At 42.6% G+C, this 23,663-nt stretch overlaps 1 protein-coding gene across 2 annotated transcripts; it reads left to right on the forward strand.

Moving 5' to 3' along the window:
• The first annotated feature begins 229 nt into the window (after window positions 1-229).
• On the forward strand, window positions 230-23,454 carry tmprss9 (transmembrane serine protease 9). 2 transcript variants are annotated; one of them, XM_064952238.1, is made up of 17 exons: window positions 230-349; window positions 3,303-3,356; window positions 3,575-3,754; window positions 3,860-3,987; window positions 4,093-4,160; window positions 4,441-4,616; window positions 4,865-4,906; window positions 5,008-5,121; window positions 5,233-5,398; window positions 5,736-6,010; window positions 6,123-6,265; window positions 6,777-7,038; window positions 8,172-8,285; window positions 19,794-19,962; window positions 21,681-21,946; window positions 22,083-22,219; window positions 22,707-23,454. In XM_064952238.1, exons 3-17 carry the CDS (start codon window positions 3,619-3,621, stop codon window positions 22,866-22,868), a joined length of 2,358 nt encoding a protein of 785 aa, XP_064808310.1. In that variant the 5' UTR covers window positions 230-349; window positions 3,303-3,356; window positions 3,575-3,618; the 3' UTR covers window positions 22,869-23,454. The 2 variants fall into 2 exon arrangements, with proteins under 2 accessions (XP_064808310.1, XP_064808311.1); XM_064952239.1 differs by lacking the exon at window positions 3,303-3,356.
• Window positions 23,455-23,663: the final 209 nt, after the last annotated feature.

A 23,663-nucleotide genomic window follows, 5' to 3' on the forward strand; every position in this document is an offset into this window, starting at 1 on the left:
TACTAGGGAGCACCCTTTGTTTTGATTTACCTCTAGATGTTTACACACCTTATAATACTGTCAGTTCACATCATTTGTACAATGAAGCCTATGTAAACCGGGATGTAGCCAAAACCTTTTTTAAGGCTCTCGGTGGGATCAGGGTTGGTGGGAGGGGGGACTCAGAGGATTTGTGAAGGGAAGTACATGAACACAAGGTGATTCTAGCGCCTTCACGCCCACTGGCAGGTTGAACAAATACTGGACCTGTTTCCGATGTATTTAGTCTCCATGGATCTTTTGTCTGTCCCGACTCATCCTCTGAAAAGGATACTGTGATCGTCAGTGTCGGACATTGGAGACGGGACAGGTGAGTTGGCATACTTTAAATCGTTTTACTTTTTACTGTAAGCAGTTACTAATGAGTGCTAGCACCTGCCGTGTCGAATTGCTCGACATAACTTTATGCGTAAAAGTGGCGCTTAGGGTTTCTAAAATTACATTCAACTAGTTTAGTCTGCTCATCTCACAATGCCATTGGTGGCGTGTAGACTCATAGCATTTGTTTTTCTTACATGGACTTCAAACAACAGACTACTTCTCCTATTTATCATGCTTTTTATTTGGCCTATCCATTCCTTAGGGCGATCCATTACTCCGATGCGCTTTTGACGGATGAGCGTACGTTTCGAAATCGGCCGAATTGAAGCCATCAAATAAGAAACTTAGATGAAAATCATATACACCTAAGTATAGCCTACTAAATATGTATAGTTTTATTTCACCTCTACTTTAATTAATAATATCAATGTCTAGTGATATTGATTGTGCATGTTTACTTATAGTAAATTACTAGCTTTCTTTACATTAGTAGCTAGGTTTTCATCCAATTGCTGACAGATTTTCATGCGATTATTCTAAAATCCGCATAAAGAAAATATCCTATGTGAATTTTCCCACCATTGGTGTTTCCACCAAATGGACTTGTTGAGGATAAAAAAATCAGTGCGTGATGATTTAGTGCACACAACATTTACTTTTTTGTTAACATTTTCATGTACCCAATAAAACCTAAAGTTCAATGTGTTTCTATCGCATTTTGAACTTTACCGATAGTTTTGTCACAAAAACGGTTGAGTTTAATAGCAAATGTGCTTACTCTGGTATTGGAGTGTGCAGGCCTGCAGATACAATGCATGTAGTAGGCTAGACATGATGAGATTATGGATAACATCGAGAATATTTGTATTTGTCAAATGGCAGTCAAGCATTGACCATGTCACCAGAATAAGACCCTCGATATTTATTGGAAAGGAGCATCAAAATCACCTTGCAGTTTTCACCACCCTGGGAAGTTCATCATAATGTAATACATCTGTAGCCTAATAAAATGTTTGGTTTCCAGTCATAGTGGGAGGGCCACACATCATATCATCGCGTGAAGTTTACTTAGATTGGATGGTTAATATAACAATATTTGCGCATAAAGACTTTTCCACCGTCATTTATCGCATTATTAATTTTACCAACACAAAATATCCCACCGTGTCGAACTAACAAATGATCTGTTGGCATTTATACAATTATACCCAAACTTCCTGTTTCCATCACAGCTGTTTTGATTGTTTAAAATAAGGTATAACTTTGCTCGCATAAAAACTGTGGATGTATACGTGGTTAGTAGCTAGGTTTCCATCCAATTTGCAACAGATTTTCACGAGACTATTCTAACATCCGCAAGAAAACAATATGCGCATTTTCCCACGAGATGTGCTTCCATCAAATGGGTTCAAATGTTGCAGATAAATCTGTGCGTGAGGATGTAGTGCACATAAAAATACCTTTGCCGTTAAATTCCCATGTACCGAATAAAAAAATAAAAAAGTTACATGGGTTTCCATCGCATTTTCAACTCAAATGAACGTTTTCGAACACAAAAGTGCTATCTGTGCGCTGTTGGCTAGAGTGCCCGCATAGCCTACATGATGAGATTATGGGGGCTATTATGAACAAAAGAGCGAGATTATTTTTATTTGTCAAATGGGCTGTGTCCGAAAATCATGTCACCAGAATAAGACCCTCGATATTTATTGGAACGGCGCATCAAGCTCATCACCTTGCACCTACACCACCCTGTGGAGTTCATAATTTATTTAATTTGTAGCCTAAAAAACTGCATGCTTTCCCGAGTCGTAGTGGGAGGACCACACAACATCTCATTGCACAGCCTGGTCAGCCAGCCAGCGTTTAACTACAAGTTCTCTTCAATATTATGGTTATTATATCAATATTTGTGCATAAAATGGTTCCGCCGAAATTTCTAGTATAATTCATTTTACCGACACAAAAAGATCCCACCATTTTTGGTTTTGTAGACATTTGTAGCGTTTACCGAAACATGTTCTGTTGTCATCAGGCCTGTCATTACATTTGTTTTATCTTACTGTGTACTTTACTCGCATACAAAGGATGGATGGAAACCTGGTTTAAAACTTTCAATGGCCTAGTTAAATGGAATATTTAGTTCCATTGCTCCAGGGTGGTGTATTTCAACTAATGGAATAACATTGGATGGGAGACCAGCCCTTCCTCCCCATGAGAGCCGCACCCATCATTATGATGACCTTAATTAACAGAGTAATGCAATGTAAATATAATCTGGTCAAAAATAGATATCTCATGTAACTAAATATCACCACAAGTTGTAGTATCATTGCAGGATAAAGAAGTTCGACCAGTAGCCCTACAGTATATTCCATTACCCTAAATCTTTGCTCGCTTAAGCTCTGCCTTATCTCAGCTCACTGGTCACCATAGCAACACCCACCTGGAGCACGTGCTCCAGCAGGTATATTTCACTGGTCATCCCCAAAGCCAACACCTCCTTTGGCCGCCTTTCCTTTCAGTTCTCTGCTGCCAATGACTGGAACGAATTGCAAAAATCGCTGAAGTTGGAGACATATCTCCCTCACTAACTTTAAGCATCAGCTATCTGAGCAGCTTACCGATCGTTGCAGCTGTACACAGCCCATCTGTAAATAGCACACCCAACTACCTACCTCATCCCCATATTGTTTTTATTTACTTTTTTGCTATTGTGCACACCAGTATTTCTACTTGCACATCATCATCTATAACTTCAGAGTTAATTTGCTAAATTGTAATTACTTCGCCACTATGGCCTATTTATTGCCTTACCTCCTTACTCCATTTGCACACACTGTATATAGATTTTTCTATTGTGTTATTGACTGTACTGTTGTTTATCCTATGTGTAACTCTGTGTTGTTTTTTGTTGCACTGCTTTGCTTTATCTTGGCCAGGTTGCAGTTGTAATTGAGAACTTGTTCTCAACTGGCCTACCTGGTTAAATAAAGGTGAAAAGAAAATTGCCCTTAAATTTCATACCCATCTTGCCATTATTCTTTATAACTTTCTGTTAAATGGGGTTTGTTATGCTTTACGTAGAGTAGGCTACTATTACAGGGTTAAATTTAAGGTGTACAGGCTACTATTACAAGGTTTGCCAAAAAAAGGAAAGCTTACAATGCATTTCCCAGTCTTTGACTGACTGAGTATTCCATTCTATGTGCAGATACTGGAATGCTCTGTATGAGGTAAGGTTGCTTTGAAGCCAACATGGAGTTAAAGAAGGATCATGAGTGGCCCCCAGGGGAGCCCGCTCCTACTCCCCCCAACTCTGTCTGCTGTAGGAACATCACCCTGGCTTTTATCCTAGTGTTATTCATCAGCGTCTTTGTGGGCTTGTTGGTTGGTGAGTCATGTAACTAACATAATGCTTATTACAGATAATGTATCGGCTATTTGAGTAGTAATAATCAATTGCATACAGATGTTTGATCCTCTCTGACATCAACAGCATACTTGGTGGAAGAGGAGCATTACTTCATGGAGACGGTAGAGTTGAAGGGTCTCAAGTATGGTCCTGACCTGCAAGATGAAAGCTCTGCATTCTCTATAGTGCTCACTTCTACTCTAAAGACTAAGGTAAGAGCTGACTGCACTGAGATCCTGGGGCCTGATTTCATGTCACACGTTCACATTTCAATGATTTTATTAATAAAGAGTTCAAATCTTTCAATCCACTTGCAGATCAAGAATATTTTCATTGCCTCATCAATAGCACATCACTATATCGACTGTAATATTGTTACCTATGGGTAAGTCCAAAGATAATGAATGTAACACTGAATAATAACATATACCATTTAGCAAATGCTTTTATCGAAAGAAACTTACGTGCATGCATACATTTTACGTATGGGCAGTCCCTGGAATCAAGCCTACTATCCTGGCGTTGTAAGCGCTATGCTCTACTAACTGAGCTACAGAGGACCGCACATACTTATATGAAATGATAGTAAACAAGTGTTTTAGAACCTTTTATATTTGTTTAGAACCTTTTATATTTGTTTACTTTGATGTTTCCATTTATTCCAGTAACATCAATGGCGATGTGATGGCCACATATCGACTGGTCTTCAGCGTGTCCAAGGTCCAGCAGTACTCTGATAACTTTATTCAGGACCTTTTGAGGGTAGGACTGAACGCCCTGTTTCATGGGAAGTCCATAAAAGTGCCTGAGTTTGGAGAGATCAACACTATTGTTTTACTGGGTACTATGTCATCTTTTTTTGTCCGATAGTTATGATGTATGACAGAAAATCCCACTCACACTCAAACACCCTGACTAACATATATCCTGATTGTAGTTACAATGTTTTGACCAAAACAGATCAAGAGATGTTGAAAAAGAGGGGGTATAGATAATGCATAGTTCACAACTATCATTTAAGTGTATAGTTACATATGATGTCATGCTTTCTTCCTCATCCAGTCTTTTATTTTCGTGTTCACTCCCCAGGGGCCAGTGGGAAGTCATTCTATAACATTGGAGACGATATGGGTGAGTGTTTCTATTCTACTCTGATATTGATTGCTCTAGAAAAGTCAGGGCACCGCAGGTCAGGGTTTTCCGTCTGACCATATGCTACTGTCTCTCCTCAGCCAGCTGTCCTGACAACACTTTTACCTGTGACAATGGGGAGTGTGTCACCAAGGTCAATGCCGAGTGTGATTTCATCCCGGACTGTGCCGACGGCTCTGATGAAGCATACTGCTGTAAGTGCTCTTTAACCTATGACTGACAGACAGAGACAGATAGTCAGGACAGACAGAAACACTAAAACATACCATTTTCACAATATAGTAACTGACTGCTGTTGTCCCCAGCCTGTGGGACACGCCCGGCCATGGGCAGTAGAATAGTGGGTGGAGTGGATGCCCGTCCTGGGGAGCTGCCCTGGCAGGTCAGTCTGAGGCTGCATGGCAGACACAACTGTGGAGCCTCCATCATCAACAGCCATTGGCTTGTCACTGCTGCTCACTGCTTCGAGAAGTAGGTTACTACACCATGCACCGGTTTCCACTAGACAGCACAGCCACAAAGTCAAAATTGGATTTAGCGTAAAAATGTGGTCTTAATTTAAGGTTAGGGTAAGGCATAAAGTTAGCAGTGAGGTTAATGTTAGGGTTAAGGCTATGTTCAAAATCTAAATTTAAGAAGAGACATTGTAGAAATACGTGGGGTTTCTTTGTGGCTGTGGTAACTAGTGACAACCCCTTGCACCTGTCAATAGACTTGCCACACATAGGCTATCAACGTTGTGAAGTGAGGAGTGATTGGGTCAGTTTGAAGTTGAGTGAATTGACCTCTCTTTTCCAACTCCCTACAGGGACAATGACCCAAAAGAATGGACAGCCCTGGTAGGAGCCAGCCTGGTGAGTGGAGAAGAGTCAGAAGCCATCTCTGTGAACATCAAGTCTGTGTTTGTGTCCCCAGACTACAACCCTATGACCACTGACAACGATGTGACCATGCTGGAGCTTGAGATCCCCCTCACTTTCAGCCCCTACATTCAGCCTGTCTGTCTGCCCTCCTCCTCCCATGTCTTCAGCCCAGGCCGGAACTGTGTGGTGTCAGGCTGGGGGGCTCTCAACCAGCATTCCTGTGAGTTAACTGAATTTGTTTATACAACCACAGCATAACTAAAGTCACACCTTTGCAAGTTACCCTTTGTATTGTGGTGCTCACTGAGTCTGCTCTCTGTTGTGCTGTGTAGTTGATACGCCACCATCTCTACAGAAGGCAGTGGTTAATATCATTGATTCAAAGGTCTGCAACAAGTCGTCCGTTTACAGAGGCTCTGTGACCGACAACATGATGTGTGCTGGCTTCCTACCAGGGAAGGTCGACTCCTGTCAGGTGAGAAAGAGAGAGCGATGAGTCTGAAGAGCTATCCGCTTGAAGACTTTGACATTTTTGGTTCCCCTACAGGGTGGCTCTATTTAAGTAAAAAGGCCAATATATATACTCCACGGCTAAGGGCTGTTGTTATGCACAACGCAACATGGAGTGCCTGGACACAGCCCTTAGCCGTGGTACATTGGCCATATACCACAAACCCCCAAGGTACCTTATTGCTATTATAAACTAGTTACCAACGTAATTAGAACAGTAAAAACATTTTTTTTACATACCCATGGTATACTCACGGCTTTCAGCCAATTAGCATTCAGGGCTCGACCCACCCAGTTTATAATACTATAATACATACAAAATACATGTCCTTTTTTCTATTATTGATGTGTGGAATGTGTACTTAGAGTTCAAATAACACATTGACCCTTAGGGCTGTCCTACAAATAGTGGGCTGGGATTATGGCATGTTGACATGCTTATTAAATTCCCTGATTTTATATTAAATCACTATCAGGGTGACTCTGGAGGGCCATTGGTGTGTGAGGAGGCCCCAGGGCGGTTCTTCCTCGCTGGGGTGGTGAGCTGGGGCGTGGGCTGTGCTCAGATCAACAGGCCAGGGGTCTATTCCCGCGTCACCAGGCTACGCAACTGGATCCTCAGCCATACCAACCCTGGCATGGTCCACTACCCTGCCCACACCCCGCCAATGGTGCCAGTTACGACACCAACAGTCAGTCCTATTTCCAAGACAATGGTAGCAGCCCCACTCCTGCATGGTAATTTTGGAAGCAAGGTTATAGAGACATTTTAGGTAGTTGATGTTTGATTATTCGGAAAATTTTCAGACCCCTTGACTTTTAAAACATTTTGTAAAGTTACGAACTTGTTCTAAAATGATTTAAATTGTTCTGTTCCTCCTCATCAATTTTCACACAATACCCCATAATGACAAAGCAAAAAAAGTTTTTTAGACATTTTTGCTAAAAAACAACAACAATTTAAATATCAAATGTACATATGTATTCAGACCCTTTAAACAGTATTTTGTTCAGGCACCTTTGGCAGCGACTATATCCTTGTGTCTCCTCGGGTACGACGCTATAAGCTTGGCACATCTGTATTTGGGGAGTTTCTCCCATTCTTCTCTGCAGATCCTCTTAAGCTTTGTCAGGTTGGATGGGGAGCATCGCTGCACAGCTATTATCAGGTCTCTCCAGAGATGTTCGAACGGGTTCAAGTCCGAGCTCTGGCTGGGCCACTCAAGGACATTCAGAGACTTGTCCCGAAGCCAATCCTCCTTTTCTCCCGATTGCTCAGTTTGGCCAAGTGGCCAGCTCTAGGAAGAGTCTTGGTGGTTCCAAACTTCTTCCATTTAAGAATGATGGAGGCCACTGTGTTCTTGGGGACCATCAATGCTGAAGAAATGTTTTGGTAACCTTCCCCCAGATCTGTGCCTAGACACAATACTGTCTTGGAACTCTACGAAGAATTCCTTCGACCTCATGGCTTGGTTTTTGCTCTGACGTGCACTGTCAACTGTGGGACCTTATATAGACAGATGTGTGCCTTTCCAAATCATGTCCAATCATTTGAATTTACCACAGGTGGACTCCAATTAAGTTGTAGAAACATCTCAAGGATGATCCATGGAAACAGTATGCACCTGAGCTCAATTTTGAGTCTCATAGCAAAGGTTTCTGAATACTTATGTAAATAAGGTATGTTTTTTTATTTTAATAAATGTGCAAAAATATCTCAAACCCAGTTTTCGCTTTGTCATAATGGGGTATTGTGTGTAGATTGATGAGATTTTTAGAATAAGGCTGCAACGTAACAACATGTGGAAAAAGCGAAGGGGTCTGAGTACTTTCCGAATGCACTGTAACTAATCATTGTGTTTTTTTGGCAGGTGTGAACTGTAGTGAGAACTTCAAGTGCAGGGCTGGGGAGTGTGTCAGCAAAATGAACCCTGAGTGTGATGGTGTCATTGACTGCTCTAACAAGGCTGATGAGAAGAACTGTGGTGAGTTTATCGCTGGCTTGTCGCCTGTCTCACAAACTGTACAACTGTCTCAGTTGTCAACATACAATACCTTCAGAAACTATTCACACCCTTTGACTTTTTCCACATTTTGTTGTGTTACAGCCTGAATTTAAAATTGATTCAATTTAAACTTCGGGGCACTAACCTACACACAATAACCGATAATGTCAAAGTGGAATTATGTTTTAAGAAATGTTTACAAATGAATGAAATATTAGTTTAGGAGTAAAAATGCATAATAATAGTGTTTAACATGATTTTGAATGACCCCACACATACAATTATCTGTCGAGCAGTTAATTTCAAACACAGATTTGAAAGGTTTTCTAAAGCCTCGCAAAGGGCACCTATTGGATTTCACCGTGAGGCCAATGGTGACTTTAAAACAGTTACAAAGTTCAATGGCTGTCATAAGAGAAAACTGAGGATGGATCAACAACATTGTAGTTACTCAACAATTCTAACCTAAATGGCAGAGTGAAAAGTAGTAAGCCTGTATAGAAAAAAAATATTCCAAACATGCATCACCTCTTTTCTGAGTATATAACCAGCTTCTCAGGCGCTATCTCAGTGTGCTTCATTCTATATTTAGTATCACTTTTCAACGTAAGACCCAGATGCAGACAACATTGAATTAACAACAGTTTAATAATCCAACAGGGACAGGCAAAGACAGTTCAAGGGCAGGCAGGGGTCAATAATCCAGATAGGTGGGGCAAAGGTACAGGACAGCAGGCAGGCTCAGGGCAGACAGAAAATGTCAAAACTAGAAAACAGGAACCGCTGGTAGGCACGACGAAACAAAACAAACAGAGAACACCGGTATAAATACACAGGGGATATTGGGGGAGATGGGAAACACCTGGATGGTGGTGGAGACAATCACAAAGACAGGTGAAACAGCCCCCCCCCCCAGGGGCTCCACCTGGCTTCCTTCCTGGGTGCATACCTGCTTGACCGGGTTGCGGCATTGGAAATCCGCGATGAGGCCCTGGCGGGGAGCCAGGATTTCTCCTCCGGGCCATAACCCTCCCTGTCAACCAGGTACTGGATATCCCTGCTCCGAGGTCGAACCTTCAGGAGACACCTCACCGTGTATGCTGGTTGGCCGTTGATGAGATGAGGGAGAGGGGTGGGCCTGGAAACAGGAGACAAAGGGCTGTGTGACATGGGTTTAACTCGGGACACATGAAACGTGGGGTGTATACGAAGGGTACGGGGCAACAGAAGAAGAACAGCAGAGGGGTTAATAATTTTAGAGATGGGAAACGTGCCGATAAACCTGGGGGGAGAATTTGCAGAATTCCACGCGGTGGAGCAGATCCCAAGTGGGTAGCCTGGATTTAGCCATATCTTCTGCCAAGACGATCCCGGGGAGCCAGGGTCCGATGGCGATCCGCTTGTTGTCGATACCTGGAGGTGGTCTTGAGGAGGGCCGACTGGGCTCTCCTCCAGGTACGACGACAGCGGCGGACAAACATCTGAGCAGAAGGTATGCCGACCTCTTCCTTGCTTGGGGAAGAGCGGGGACTGATACTCCAGGGAACACTCAAATGGCGATAGCCTCGTGGAAGAGCAAGGAAGGGTGTTGCGGTCATATTCCACCCACACAAGCTGCTAGCTCCAGGTGGTGGGGTTGGCGGATACCAGGCAGCGCAGTCTTGAGGTCCTGGTTGGCTCGCTCCGACTGACCATTGGACTGGGGTGGAACCCAGAGGACAGGCTGGCCGACAACCCAATGAGGGTGCAAAACGCCTTCCAGAACCGGAATGAGAACTGAGGCCCCCGGTCGGAAACCATGTCCACGGGCAGTGCATGGATCAGGAAGACATGCTGCAACATGAGCTAGGCCGTCTCCTTGGCCAAGGGTAATTTGAGGGGATGAATGAAGTGGGCGGCTTTGGGAAACCCGGGCGACCACAGTCAGGATGGGGGGGGGGGGGGCCATGACGAAATCCAGGGTTATGTGGGACCAGGGATGGTGAGGGACGGGCAGTGGTTGCAGAAGACCAGCTGGAGCTTGCCGAGGAATCTTCATCAGGAACCATAGTAGGCCACCAAAAGCATTGTCATAGGAAAGCCAGGTTTTTGTGGTCGGTCCACACAATGAACGGATGTTCCGCCCCTTCCAGCCAGTGCTTCCATTGCTCCAATGTCATCTTCACAGCGAGAAGCTCCCGATTCAGTACATTGTAGTTCCTCTCTGTGGCATTGAGGCGGTAGGAGAAGAAGACACAAGGATGCAGCTTAAGCTCCAGGGCAGAACATTGGGACAGGAAAGCCACCACTTCGACATCCGAAGCATCTGGTTTCTCCTCTCCTAGGCAATCAGCAATTAGTACCAGGAGGTGTGCTCTTCACCTTTGCAAGGCAATTAGCAATTAATATTAGTACTTCAGTCTCCCCTGTTTTCTCAGCGGTGGTCTTTTCAGCGGCAGCCTCGTCACAAACTAAGACTGTTGCCGAGTCAAAGACAGTTCAGTCGAGTTCTGCAGTGTTATTTGAGGAAGGAAAGAAAGGAAGGCTCCACACCACTCTCTCACTTGAGTATCTTACCTAGTTTGTCAGGACCCGGTTACGAACCTGGGTCTCCGGAGTGAGAAACAGTCACTTAACCAACTGAGCCACGAATAGTCAGCAGAACCCAGAAGATGAGGCAGACACAGCAGTACTTAAGACGGTGTATTTAATAAAGTAAAAAGGAGAAGTCCTTAAATACAAAAATGGCAAATCCAAAAGGTGGTAGGAATAGCACAAAAAAGCCTCAAGAGATACTCAAAAACAAAAACAGAATTCCACAAGAGCATCCACCGGAATCGACAAGAATACACAGAACACTAGGGCTGGGTGCTAACATACAAACACAGAGCACAGAACTGAGGGAAACTAAGGGTTTAAATACAATCAGGGGAAAAAGGGACAGGTGCAAATAATAATGGGGAACAAGGGAAAAAACATAAGGTCAAAAAGCACAATGGGGGCATCTAGTGACCAAAACCCGGATCAACCCTGGCCAAATCCTGACATAGTTATTTTCAAATTATCTAATTTTGCTCTTTTGTAGCTTTGGCAACTATGTGTGTGTTTTCTATCCCAGTTCGCTTCTCTTCCTGTAGGCTTTACAGACGCTCCCCACCCCTTGGCTGCAACCTTTCTAATTTAGTGTACCCGGCGCGTACAACCCATGTGGAATTCCTGGTCTCTGGCAGCGTTTGGAACTGCCAATCTGCGGTCAAGAACGTTGAGTTCATCTCAGCCTATGCTGACTTTTTGGCCCCGATGAGACATGGATCACCCCAGAGAACACTGTTACTCCAGCTGCTCTGGCTTCATCTGACAACGTTTTCTCTCAAAGTCCGAGAGCATTTGGTCGTCGCGGTGGTGGCACAGGGCTACTAATTTCTCCTAAGTGGAGATATTCTCTTTTCTGCCTCTCATCTGTCCATCTCCTCATTTGAATTCAATGCTGTCACTGTCACTTGTCCACTAAAGCTTAACATTGTTGTCATCTATTGCTCACCAGGTGCCCTTAGAAAGTTCTCTTTGAGGTTCCCTCAATGAGCTTGACACCTTGATAAGCTAATTTCCTGGCGATGGCTCACCGCTCTTAGTACTTCAACCTTCTGATGTCTCTCTTCGATTAATTTCTTTCCAGCTCTCTCTTTACCCTCCTTGCCTCTTTTGACTTCACCTTTTCCTAGTCTCCTCCCAATCACAAGGCAGGCAATATGCTAAACCTCATGCCATCCGCCCCCAGGTCTCTGATCACTACTTTATTTCCTTTTCTGTCTTCCTGTCCTCCAATCCTAGTCACTCAGCCCCTACCCAGATGGTAATGTGCAGTCGCAATTTTCGCTCACTCTCCCACTACTCTCCACCCTTCTATCCTATCATCTCTCCGTTCTGCTGAATCGTTTTCCCTCCTGTCTCCTGATTCTGCCTCTTCAACCCTACTCTCCTCTCTTTCCGCATCCTATGACTTGCACTATCCCTCTTTCCTCCAGACCGGCTCAGCCATCCCTTCCTGCTCCATGGCAGAGTGACTAATTGCGAGCTTACAGAACAGTGAAAATGGAGGAAAACTAAACTTCTGGAGGACCTATCATCCTTCCACTCCCTCACTCAACCTTCTCTTCCTCTGTATCTGCTGCTAAAGCCACATTATATCACTCTATATGTCAAGCTACTGCCTCTAACCCTAGGAAACTCCTTAATCTTTCACGCCCTCCCCTCCCTCCTCCTTCTCTGTGGACGACTTTGTCAACCACTTTCATTCACTCGGCCACTGGTCCCACTCACACCGAACTACCCTACGCCTTGACGTCTTTCTCCCCTCTGTCTCTAGATGAAATCCTGCGACTGGTGAGGTCCAGCCGTGCGACAACCTGCCCTCTCAACCCCATCCTCTCCTCCCTTCTCTAGACCATCTCTGGAGACCTCCCTCATAAACTCATCCCTGACCACTGGCTGCGTCCCCTCTGACTTAAAATAGCCTGACTCGCTACCCTCTTCAAGATACCAACACTTGACTCCTCTGACATCAAAAACTACAGACCGGTATCCCTTAATTTGCTTTCCAAAACACTTGAGTGTGCTGTCTCTGACCATCTCTCTCGCTATCTCTCTCATAACAATCTTCTTGACCCTAACCAGTCAGGCTTCTGCTCTTCTCTGTGTCACTGCCAAAGCTAAATGTCTATCCTCTGTTCTCATCCTCCTAGATCTAACCGCTGCCTTTGACACCATGGACCATCAGATCCTCCTCTCCACCCTCTCATGGCTAGGTGTCTCAGGCTCTGAACAATCTTGGATTGCATCCTACCTGGCAGGCTGCTCCAACCAGGCAGGGTTTCCAGGTCTAGATACAATTCCCGGCCCAATGACCACTCAAAACCTGCCCAAAAGGCCTGAAAACTTTCCACATTTATACAATAAACCCTTTTTCCATAACGTTATCGAGCCAAGAAGAAGGAATATCTATGTAACTTGTAACAACGTTAGAAGCAAAATTCGGTTGATCAAAATAATAATTATTGCGAGCTATGACGTAATAAAATAATTAAATATGTCGCAAGAGAAAAGATAATTTGCCCCTATTAAACTCGCCTGATCATTTTCCATCAATGGATGTCGATTTAACTCATTTGACTGCTATGATTAAGCAATAAGGCATGAGGAGGGTATGGTACTGTATATGGCCAATATACCATGGCTGAGGGCTGTTCTTAAGCATGACGTAATGCGGAATGCCTGGATACAGCCATTAGCCGTGGTATATTGGCCATATGCCACAAACCCCCGGGGTGTCTTATTGTTATTATATACTGGCTACCAACATAATAAAACATTTTTTTTTTGTCATACCCATGGTATATGGTCCGATATACCACGGCTTTCAGCCAGTCAGCAATCAGGGCTCTAACCCGGTTTAAAATGTTAAATAAATTCCCTTTGCGCATGTGCATATCTATAGATAAATCTGACAGGAGAGTTGAGTGATAAAAGTTGGACAGAGGATCTCAAATTCTCTGAGCAAGAAATACTTAAAAACTGAATGTTGGGCTATTTTATAGCAATTGTGCCATTATTATGTGCCAGACGTTAAGACTACAAACCGTTATAAATGGCCCATTTGAGAGATTGAATTGTAATTTCAATAGGCATAGTCCACAGTAGCGGCGCATGGGTAAAATCACCAGGGAAGCCAATCGAGAGAAACATTTCATATTACAACCTATGTGTTATGATAACTACATTGTTTTCTCTATAACCTGTTAGTTCATATGCCTTGACAACGTGACATATAGGCCTAAGGCCGAGACAATATGAAGACCCAGTGGCAGAATAAATTCAACCATACATTTATTTCATTACAAAACTGGAGAGCAGCATCTGTCCGGTGAAGTCCACAAAACATATTGGATGTAAGAAACAGTTACAGGACCTATAGCAATGTCAAGCAAGGTAATGTTTCCAACATTTTTTGTACTACAAAACAACTATTGATATAGAACCATGGAGAGTTACCTCAAGTTGCAAAGAAAACTAGAGCTGTCTCCACTGTTCCAGAACCATTTCAACATCATCTAATCATGATGATGTCTCTCTCTCTCTCTCTCTCTCTGTGTGTGTGTGTGTGTGTGTGTGTGTGTGTGTGTGTGTGTGTGTGTGTGTGTGTGTGTGTGTGTGTGTGTGTGTGTGTGTGACTCACCCTACAGTACTAGTAGTGAAACGCCAATGCCATCCTCCCCTTTCATGTTGCCTAAACAGTGTACTAAACAGTGTACTGTCATACAGTACATACTTTTAGTTTTTGTTGTCCTAGGCTACCTGGCTTAAATACTTGCTAGCTAGCCTAACATCCTTTTATGGGCAACTATACGCGAGGCCATCTAGTTAACATTAGCATACTACATCTAGCTAGATGTCGAACTCCCACTATCTCCATCTCCTAATTTAGGAAAGGGACCATTTTAGCTAGCTAGCCACCGGAGGATGACAACACAACGAGATCCAACAATAAAAGTTTTTTTTCTGTCAATAATGACATTTGACCTGTAATGTGATTGGTCTGAAGCCAAATCCAAACTGGCTTCCCTTTACACTATTTTTGGGGTGCACCAGGACCATTCACAGTTCAGCTAGTTCAGTTTAGCTCAACGCTGATTGGCTATTATTTTATGTATATATATTTTTTATTTTATCAAAGTAGGCCAAATGACTTCCCTTGTATTCAATGCTAATGGTGGAAGCAATGTCACACTCTTTCTGACCAAACAGCAACAGATAGATATGCTACACATACTGAGACAGAGGGGCACTGTTCTGTTCCCTCGTGTGCTTTCTCAGCCTCTTGTGAATTGAATGACATTTATGAAAAACAGAAAGACTAAAGATACATTATTATTATAATAACTTTGAGACTAATTCAATCAACATGAATAGGGAAGCGATTCGAGGTAAGAAGTGCTTGCGTTTCCCAATAGCCTGCTGGAATAGGCTACTGAGGATGGGGTCATAATTTCAATCACTGAATTAAATATGAATAATATGTATATGAACTGAATATGCTTGTCAACAACAGCTAGTGTTTTTATTTTATATATGTTTTACTTGTAGCCTAATATGTGTACCGTTACGGTCAATGTAATGCGTTCTAACAACTGATCAGCAATTGCGATAGAGATTTGATAACTTCCGATTGAATTAATTAAACATGGCCATTAATAATTGCATAATAACACAAGGCTAAAATTGGCACAAATTGATTTGCAATGACTCCAGTGATATCGTTATTTCCACATATTTATTTTATCAAATGTTAGCCTGGTATACACATTAATAGGCTAATTGATGGCGAACAGAGGCAAATGTCAGTTGCATTGAGGACTTTTCCCCATTAAAAGAACCAGGCGTGGGATTTCCATAACTTCTATTTCAGATTTCCAATCGCGCAGCCCCCGATACCCAAGAACTGACGAGCATGCGTAAAACACTTCGCTTGATACCGTTTTCTTTAAGAGAAGTCGCCATTAGAATGGAGTTCAAACCACCTCAGCGTCAAGTTATGTAATGCGCTCTCGTGCCCACAAAGTCGTTTTCCAGTGCTTTGGCCCATTTATTTATTTGATGTGCATCAGTTCTAGCGTGTTAACATGTTTTATGGGAAAGGGTTGGAAAAAATAGGCGTCTACATAATGACAATCTATACTGAACAAAAATATAGTGAACAAAAAAATATAAAAATGTTAACGCAACATGCAACAATTTCAAAGATTTTACTGAGTTACAGTTCAGATGAGGAAATCAGTCAATTGAAATAAATTCATTAGGCCCTAATCTATGAATAAAACATGACTGGGAATACAGATGTGCATCTGTTGGTCACAGATACCTTTAAAGAAATGTGCCTCACAATGGGCCACAGGATCTCTAAAATTGTTTGTAGCTTATTCTTGTCCATAACACCACCGCCACCGTGGGGCACTAAGTTCACAACATTTACATCAGCAAACCGCTTGCCCAAACAACGCCATACACGTGGTCTGCGGTTGTGAACCCGGCTGGATGTACTACCAAATTCTCTAAAACTATGTTGGAGTCGGCTTATGGTTGAGAAATTAACATTACATTTTCTCGCAACAGTTCTGGTGGACATTCCTGCAGTCAGCATGCCAATTGCACGCTCCCTCAAAACTTGAGACATCTGTGGCATTGTGTTGTGTGACAAAGCTGCACATTTTAAAGTGGTCTTTTATTGTCCCTAGCACAAGGTGCACCTGTGTAATGATCATGCTGTTTAAGCAGCTTCTTGATATGCCACACCTGTCAGGTAGATGGATTATCTTGGCAAAGGAGAAATGCTCACTAACAAGGATGAAAACAAATATGTGCACATCATTTGAGAGAAATACACAGATGAATATGCGGATGAAACATTTCTGGTATCTTTTATTTCAGCTCATGAAACATGGAATCAGCACTTTACATGTTGTGTTTATATTTTTGTTCAGTGTGCATAGCCTGCCTAACTCTAGTAAAAAGTTGTCATGACATGCGCGAGTGCTGCTCTTGCTTCTCTCACTCCAGTGAGAGGCGGCAGGGTAGCCTAGTGGTTAGAGCGTTGGACTAGTAACCGCAAGGTTGCAATTTCAAATCCCTGAGCTGACAAGGTACAAATCTGTCATTCTGCCCCTGAATAGGCCATCATTGAAAATAAGAATTTGTTCTTAACTGACTTGCCTAGTAAAATAAAAAAATATATTTAAAAAAGTGGCTCAGCTAATAGTGGACTAAGCTGCCTGCTGCAGTGCTCTCTCAACACACACACCCCTCCAGCCCTTCCTACCACTCACTCACTCAGCAACAGCCTGCCTCACTGCCTGACAGTCAGCAGCAGGTCACAGTGAAATCATTTTTTAAGAGAAATGCCATGGTGGTCGCGGTGTAACTTAATACACTATATATACAAAACTATGTGGACTGCCCTGCTAAAACTGCCCTGGTCAACTGTAAGTGCTGTTATTTTGAAGTGGCAACATCTAAGAGCAACAATGGCTCAGCCGTGAAGTGTTACGACACACACATTCTCACAAAATGGGACCACCAAGTGTTGAAGCGCGTATTGCGTAATAATTGTCTCTCCTCGCTTGCAACACTCACTACCAAGTTCCAAACTGCCTCTGGAAGCAGCCTCAGCCCAGTAAATGTTTGTCGGGAGCTTCTTGAAATGGGTTATCATGGCTGAGCAGCTGCACACAAGCCTAAGTTCACCATGCGCAATGCCAAACATTGGCTGGAGTGTTGTAATTCACGCCGCAATTGGACTCTGGAGCAGTGGAAACACTCTGGAGTGATGAATCACACTTCACTATCTGGCAGTCCGATGGACGAATCTGGGTTTGGCGGATGCCAGGAGAACGCTACCTGCCCGATTGCATAGTGCCAACTGTAAAGTTTGGTGGAGGAGGAATAATAATATGGGGCTGTTTTTCATGGTTCGGCCTAGGTCACTTAGTTTCATTGAAGGGAAATCTTAACGCTACAGCATATAATGATATTCTAGACGATTCTGTGCTTCCAACTTTGTGGCAACAATTTGGGGAGGCCCTTACCTGTTTCAGCATGACAATGCCTCTGTGCACAAAGTGAGGTCTATACAGAAATGGTTTGTCGAGATCGGTGTGGAAAAGCTCGATTGGCCTGCACAGAACCCTGACCTCAACTCCATCGAACACTTTTGGGATGAATTGGAGCTGCTCTTCCTCTCGGGGGAGGCCTGCCCACTCAAAGACATCTCCAGCACGGTTGACAATTCCCCAGTGTCCTCCTCCCAGAGTGCAAAGAACCTTGACGTGAACCTATACAACACCCTGTCATTCTCTCCAAACATCAAAGCAGTAACTCGCCCCTGCAGGTTCATGTTCTACAACATCCATGGAGTATGACCCTACCACACACAGGAAGCGGCGCAGGTCCTAATCCAGGCACTTGTAATCACCCGTCTGGACTACTGCAGCTCGCTGTTGGCTGGGTTCTCGTTTGTGCCATCAAACCCCTGCAACTTATCCAGAATGCTGCAGCACGACTGGTGTTCAACCTTCCCAAGTTCTCCCTTGTCTCACCACTCCTCCGCCCACTCCACTGTCTTCCAGCCGAAACTTGCATCCACTACAAGACCATGGTACTTGCCTACGAAGCAACAAGACAAACTGCCCCTCCTTACCTTCAGGCTATGCTCAAACCCTACACTCCAACCTGAGCACTCTATTCTGCCACCTGTGGTCTCTTGGCCCTCCCACTCCTACAGCTTTCCCCTGAAGCTAAGACACCAGCGTTCCTGCCCATCATCCGAAAAACCTCTTAAACCTACCGCTTCAAAGAGTATTTTAAATAATCCCACAGCATCCCTGCCTCACCTGACACCTTCCTTAGCTCTGACTTTGCTGATACTGTAGCTACTTTTGAGTTAAAAATGTTGTACTTTCTATGTCTGATATGTGGTTGTCTCACCTAGCTATCTTAAGAAGAATGCACTAACTGTGCACTAACTCACTCTGGATAAGAGCATCTGCTAAATGACTAAAATGTAAATAACGCAGTAAAGTGAAACTGCAGAAAATGTGGCAAATAAATTAACTTCATGTCTTGAATACAAAGCGTTATGCTCGTGTCAAATCCAACACAACACATCATTGAGTACCACTCTTCATATTTTCAAGCATATTGTTGGCTTCATCATTTATGGGTATGCTTGTCATCGGCAAGGACTAGGGAGTTTTTTAGGATAAAAATAAATGGAATAGAGCTAAGCACAGACAAAATCCTAGAGGAAAACCTGTCTCAGTCTACTTTCCAACAGACACTGGGAGACAAATTCACCTTTCAGCAGGACAATAACCTAAAACACAAGGACAAATATACACTGGAGTTGCTTACCAAATCGACAATGCTCCTGAGTGGCCCAGTTACAGTTATGACTTAAATCAGCTTAAAAAATCTATGACAAGACTTGAAAATGACTGTCTAGCAATAATCAACAACCAACTTGACAGAGCTTGAAGAATTGTTTGAAGAATAATGTGCAAATATTGTACAATCCAGGTGTGCAAAGCTCTAACTAACTCTAGACTTACAGCTGTAATTGCTGCCAAAGGTGATTCTAACATATATTGACTCAGGGGTGTGAATACTTATGTAAATTAGATATTTCTGTATTTCATTTTCAATAAATTTGCAAAAATGTCAAAAAACATGTTTTCACTTTGTCTTTATGGGGTATTGTGTGTAGATGGGTGAGAAAAAAACAAACATTTATTCAATTTTGAATTCAGGCTGTAAAGACAAAATGTGGAATAAGTCAAGGGTATACTCTCTGAAGGCACTGTATGTAACAGATGTAGATGGACCCAATTTTACAATCCCTCTTCAAAACATTGATAACTTTTAAAGTTCTGAGTTACCATCCTGTACTCTCTCTCTCCTTAGACTGTGGCATGCGTCCGGCAGTGGGCTCCCAGAGGATTGTGGGTGGCTTGACAGCACGGAGGGGGGAGTGGCCATGGATTGGCAGCCTGCAGTATCAACGCTTACACCGCTGTGGAGCCACTCTCATACACTCTAAGTGGCTCCTGACTGCTGCCCACTGCTTCAAAGGGTACAGAATACATCACTCTCTTTCAGGGCCTAACATATATTGTAGGCCATTGACAATGCCACATACTGTAGAAGAGTGATTCCTCATGAAACACAGACAAAAAAAGACCATGATTTGGGGGATTTTCATGAAATGTAATCCACGGATTAGTCCTTTGGAGGAAAAATTGTTGACATATATTTGACATTTGTATCTAAAAGCATAATATAGAAATTATTTATCAAAGTTGGCATATTTATGACATTTTGGGCTTACCCAGGCCTCCTTTAAGACTCCCTAATGTTTAATCTATAGATGCTACAAAGCAAACATTGGTGTCATATGAAGCTTTACCACTTGCTCTGTAATATGAGTCGTATTTAGATTTCCAAAACAGTTTTTTCTTTACATTCATTTATGAATATTGACAAATATAAACATACATTTTTCTATACATTGTTGAACATAATATACTCTACAAGCATATCAAAGTTCCAGAGCGGGATCTCTGCTAGTTTTAAAGTTATGGCCTATTTTAGTATATAGAGAAATTGGCATAGTCGGCAATGTATCCAATCACAGCACTTTCTTTTACTTTATCCATTGCACATCCAGCAAATCACCAGCAGAGGGTGACCATTTTGAATCCATTTGCACATTCTCTCTTTTGGTAACACTTACAAATTCAATCATAACTCTAAAAGTAGCAGGTAAATAGAGGAAATTTCCACAACAGATCGCACTTTTGAAATTTTGAAATGCCCGTAGAGCAGGGTTCCCCAACTGGCAGCCCATGGACCGAATTTGTCCCCCCTAGTTTTCTAAGCAAAAACAAGACATTTTAGATTTTTTCATTGTTGGACATAAAATACTAAAAACACCAGGAAATCAACTCCAATTTATTTTAATTTTGGAAATCTGTTCCCAAGTATTCCCACACATAATAGAGAGACGTGATCGTATACAAATGTAAGCAAGGTTTGAAATGATTGTTTTAGCCAAATATTATATCTGTTTGGGATTCTTACAGTCAATTAGCAGTCTACAAATGATTTGTAATTATGTTTCCGGCCCCCGACCATCCGCTCAAGAAAAAAAACGTCTGAATCTAATTGATTGACTCTGCCGAAGAGTATATTACTTTCAACAATATAAAAAAATGGCCAAATAAATTGTCTTTTCAATATTCAGCTTTATATTTTTCAATATTCATAAATTAATGTTTAAAAAAGTTATTGAAATCAAAATACGACTCATATTACAGAGCAAGCACATGACACCAATGTTTGCTTTGTAGCACCTACAGATGAAACACTAATGAGTCTGGGTAAGACATGAGTAAGGCTAAAATGTCATAAATATATCAACTTTTATAAATGATTTCTCAATTATGTTTTAGATACAAATGTCAAATATGAGTCAACAATCATTCCTCTAAAGTACTATTCTATGGATTACATTTCATGATAATCCTCAAAATCATGGATTTCTTTTTGTCTGGGTTTCATGAGGAATCATTCAGAAATTGTTTACTTACACAGGGAGGGACATAAGATTCCCCATAACATATCCTTAAATTAATTAAGAATAGGGTAAAGGTGTGCATGTCTGTCTGTCTCCAGTGCCCCTCATAAATACCTGTATATAGAACATTCACTTCTACACATACTCCAAAATCTATTCCCTGCCGAAACGGCCAGTTAAATCACCAGCTCATTGTCCTCATCCCATCACCGTAGTAACTCCAACCCTGTTGCCTGGTCAGTGAGTCTGGGTTCAGTGCTGAGGTCCGGGGTGGGAGCTCTGGTTATCCCCATCCAGAGGATCATACTGCACCCGGGCTTCAACAGCACCAACATGGATTATGATGTGGCCCTGCTGGAGATGGCTGTCCCAGCACCCAGGTCCTACACAATCCAGTTGGTTTGCCTCCCCTCTCCTGTACACAGCTTTCTGAAGAACACCGAGTGCTACATTACTGGCTGGGGCTCCATGAGGGAGGGAGGTGAGAGTAATATCAGATATCAAGACAGTCTGTTGTGATAAAATGTTTCATATGTTCAAATAAGTGATGTGTGTATAAATCTTGAAATGTCATTATTTGACAATGTGACTCATGTTGACATTTGTCTCACCCACAGGTTCTCTGACCAACCTGCTCCAGAAAGCTGATGTGAACATCATTGAGCAGTCAGACTGCCAGCAGGCATACGGCAACAGCCTCACCCCAAGCATGATGTGTGCCGGCTACATGGAGGGGGGCAAAGACACATGCCTGGTAAGAGCTCAAATGACATGAAGTGCAGTGCACACTATCTCCATGTTAGATGCAACTGAGATCTTTTAAAACATTTAAACTCAAGTTAAAATGTTTCTGTACTCTTTCGAGTGGTTGTTTATCCCAAGACACTGCTGTACTTAAGTGATGCTTATCTTTAATTTTCTTTCCTTAAAACTGCAGTCAGTCTCCTCTTAAGCTGCTTATGTAACCAAGTCAGGCGATTTGCATTCCTGGGTTCAGGCATCCAGCGTCTAACTAGCCAAATAGCACTCTACTCAGCAAAAGAACAAAAATAATGCCACACGCAGTCAGTTCTCAAAAGTACATTTATGGTGACAAACATTTAAATCAGGTGACTTATTTTTGTTCTTATGCTCTAAAGCCATCTTCCCAGGACCAATGCACATTTGGGATGTACTTATTGCCTTGTATTTTCAATTCTCTAACAAAGTTGTCAACCGAGGTCTCCGTTTCTGAAACACAGGGAGATTCTGGTGGCCCCTTGACATGTCGTGAATTCTCTGGCCAGTGGTTTGTTGCCGGGGTAACTAGCTGGGGACATGGCTGCGGACGGACTGCTTTCCCAGGAGTCTATATGCGGGTCACTGCCATCAGGGAATGGATATCCAACTATCTGCACTTCTGAGGCTATGGAAGAGAGAAGGAATTGAGACTGACAGAGACATCATACAATACTCGAGGACACAAAATGGGTTTTCTACATTGCAGCCACCACTGGCATGTGTGTGTTACTGGTAAAGGAAGATATGCCACCAGTAAACTGCCTGGAGGGTCCAGCTGAAAGTTTAATCTTGGACAATAAATGTGGATAACTGGTCCATGGACATTTTACTACAACATACATTATTAAATGGGGAAGTGTATTTATTTTAGTCTATCTGGGTCCAAAAATATATTTCATTTTATTGGCATTTACCCAACTGTCATTTGTCTTATTTAACCAATCACCATTTTGATGCAAGTTCAATAGACCAACCAAAACTAAAATGTTTGACAATTATGTGCACAGCTATAGCATATTCTTGTCAGGAAGTCTTGCATGAAAGCATCTTTACGGGGCCTTGCGAAAGTATTCGGCCCCCTTGAACTTTGCGACCTTTTGCCACATTTCAGGCTTCAAACATAAAGATATAAAACTGTATTTTTTTGTGAAGAAACAACAACAAGTGGGACACAATCATGAAGTGGATCGACATTTATTGGATATTTCAAACTTTAAAAAACTATCAAAAACTGAAAAATTGGGCGTGCAAAATTATTCAGCCCCCTTAAGTTAATACTTTGTAGCGCCACCTTTTGCTGCGATTACAGCTGTAAGTCGCTTGGGGTATGTCTATCAGTTTTGCACATCGAGAGACTGACATTTTTTCCCATTCCTCCTTGCAAAACAGCTCGCGCTCAGTGAGGTTGGATGGAGAGC

Source organism: Oncorhynchus masou, chromosome 31 (genome assembly GCF_036934945.1).
Source record: "Oncorhynchus masou masou isolate Uvic2021 chromosome 31, UVic_Omas_1.1, whole genome shotgun sequence".
Lineage (NCBI taxonomy): Eukaryota > Metazoa > Chordata > Actinopteri > Salmoniformes > Salmonidae > Oncorhynchus > Oncorhynchus masou.

Excerpts from the sequence above, each read along its gene's own strand:
- tmprss9 (XM_064952238.1), top strand. The coding sequence starts at position 3,619 with ATGGAGTTAAAGAAGGATCATGAGTGGCCCCCAGGGGAGCCCGCTCCT. Across the intron at positions 3,755-3,859 it reads CTTTGTGGGCTTGTTGGTTG|CATACTTGGTGGAAGAGGAG; the intron begins GTGAGTCATGTA and ends TGACATCAACAG. Across the intron at positions 6,011-6,122 it reads GGCTCTCAACCAGCATTCCT|TTGATACGCCACCATCTCTA; the intron begins GTGAGTTAACTG and ends TGTGCTGTGTAG.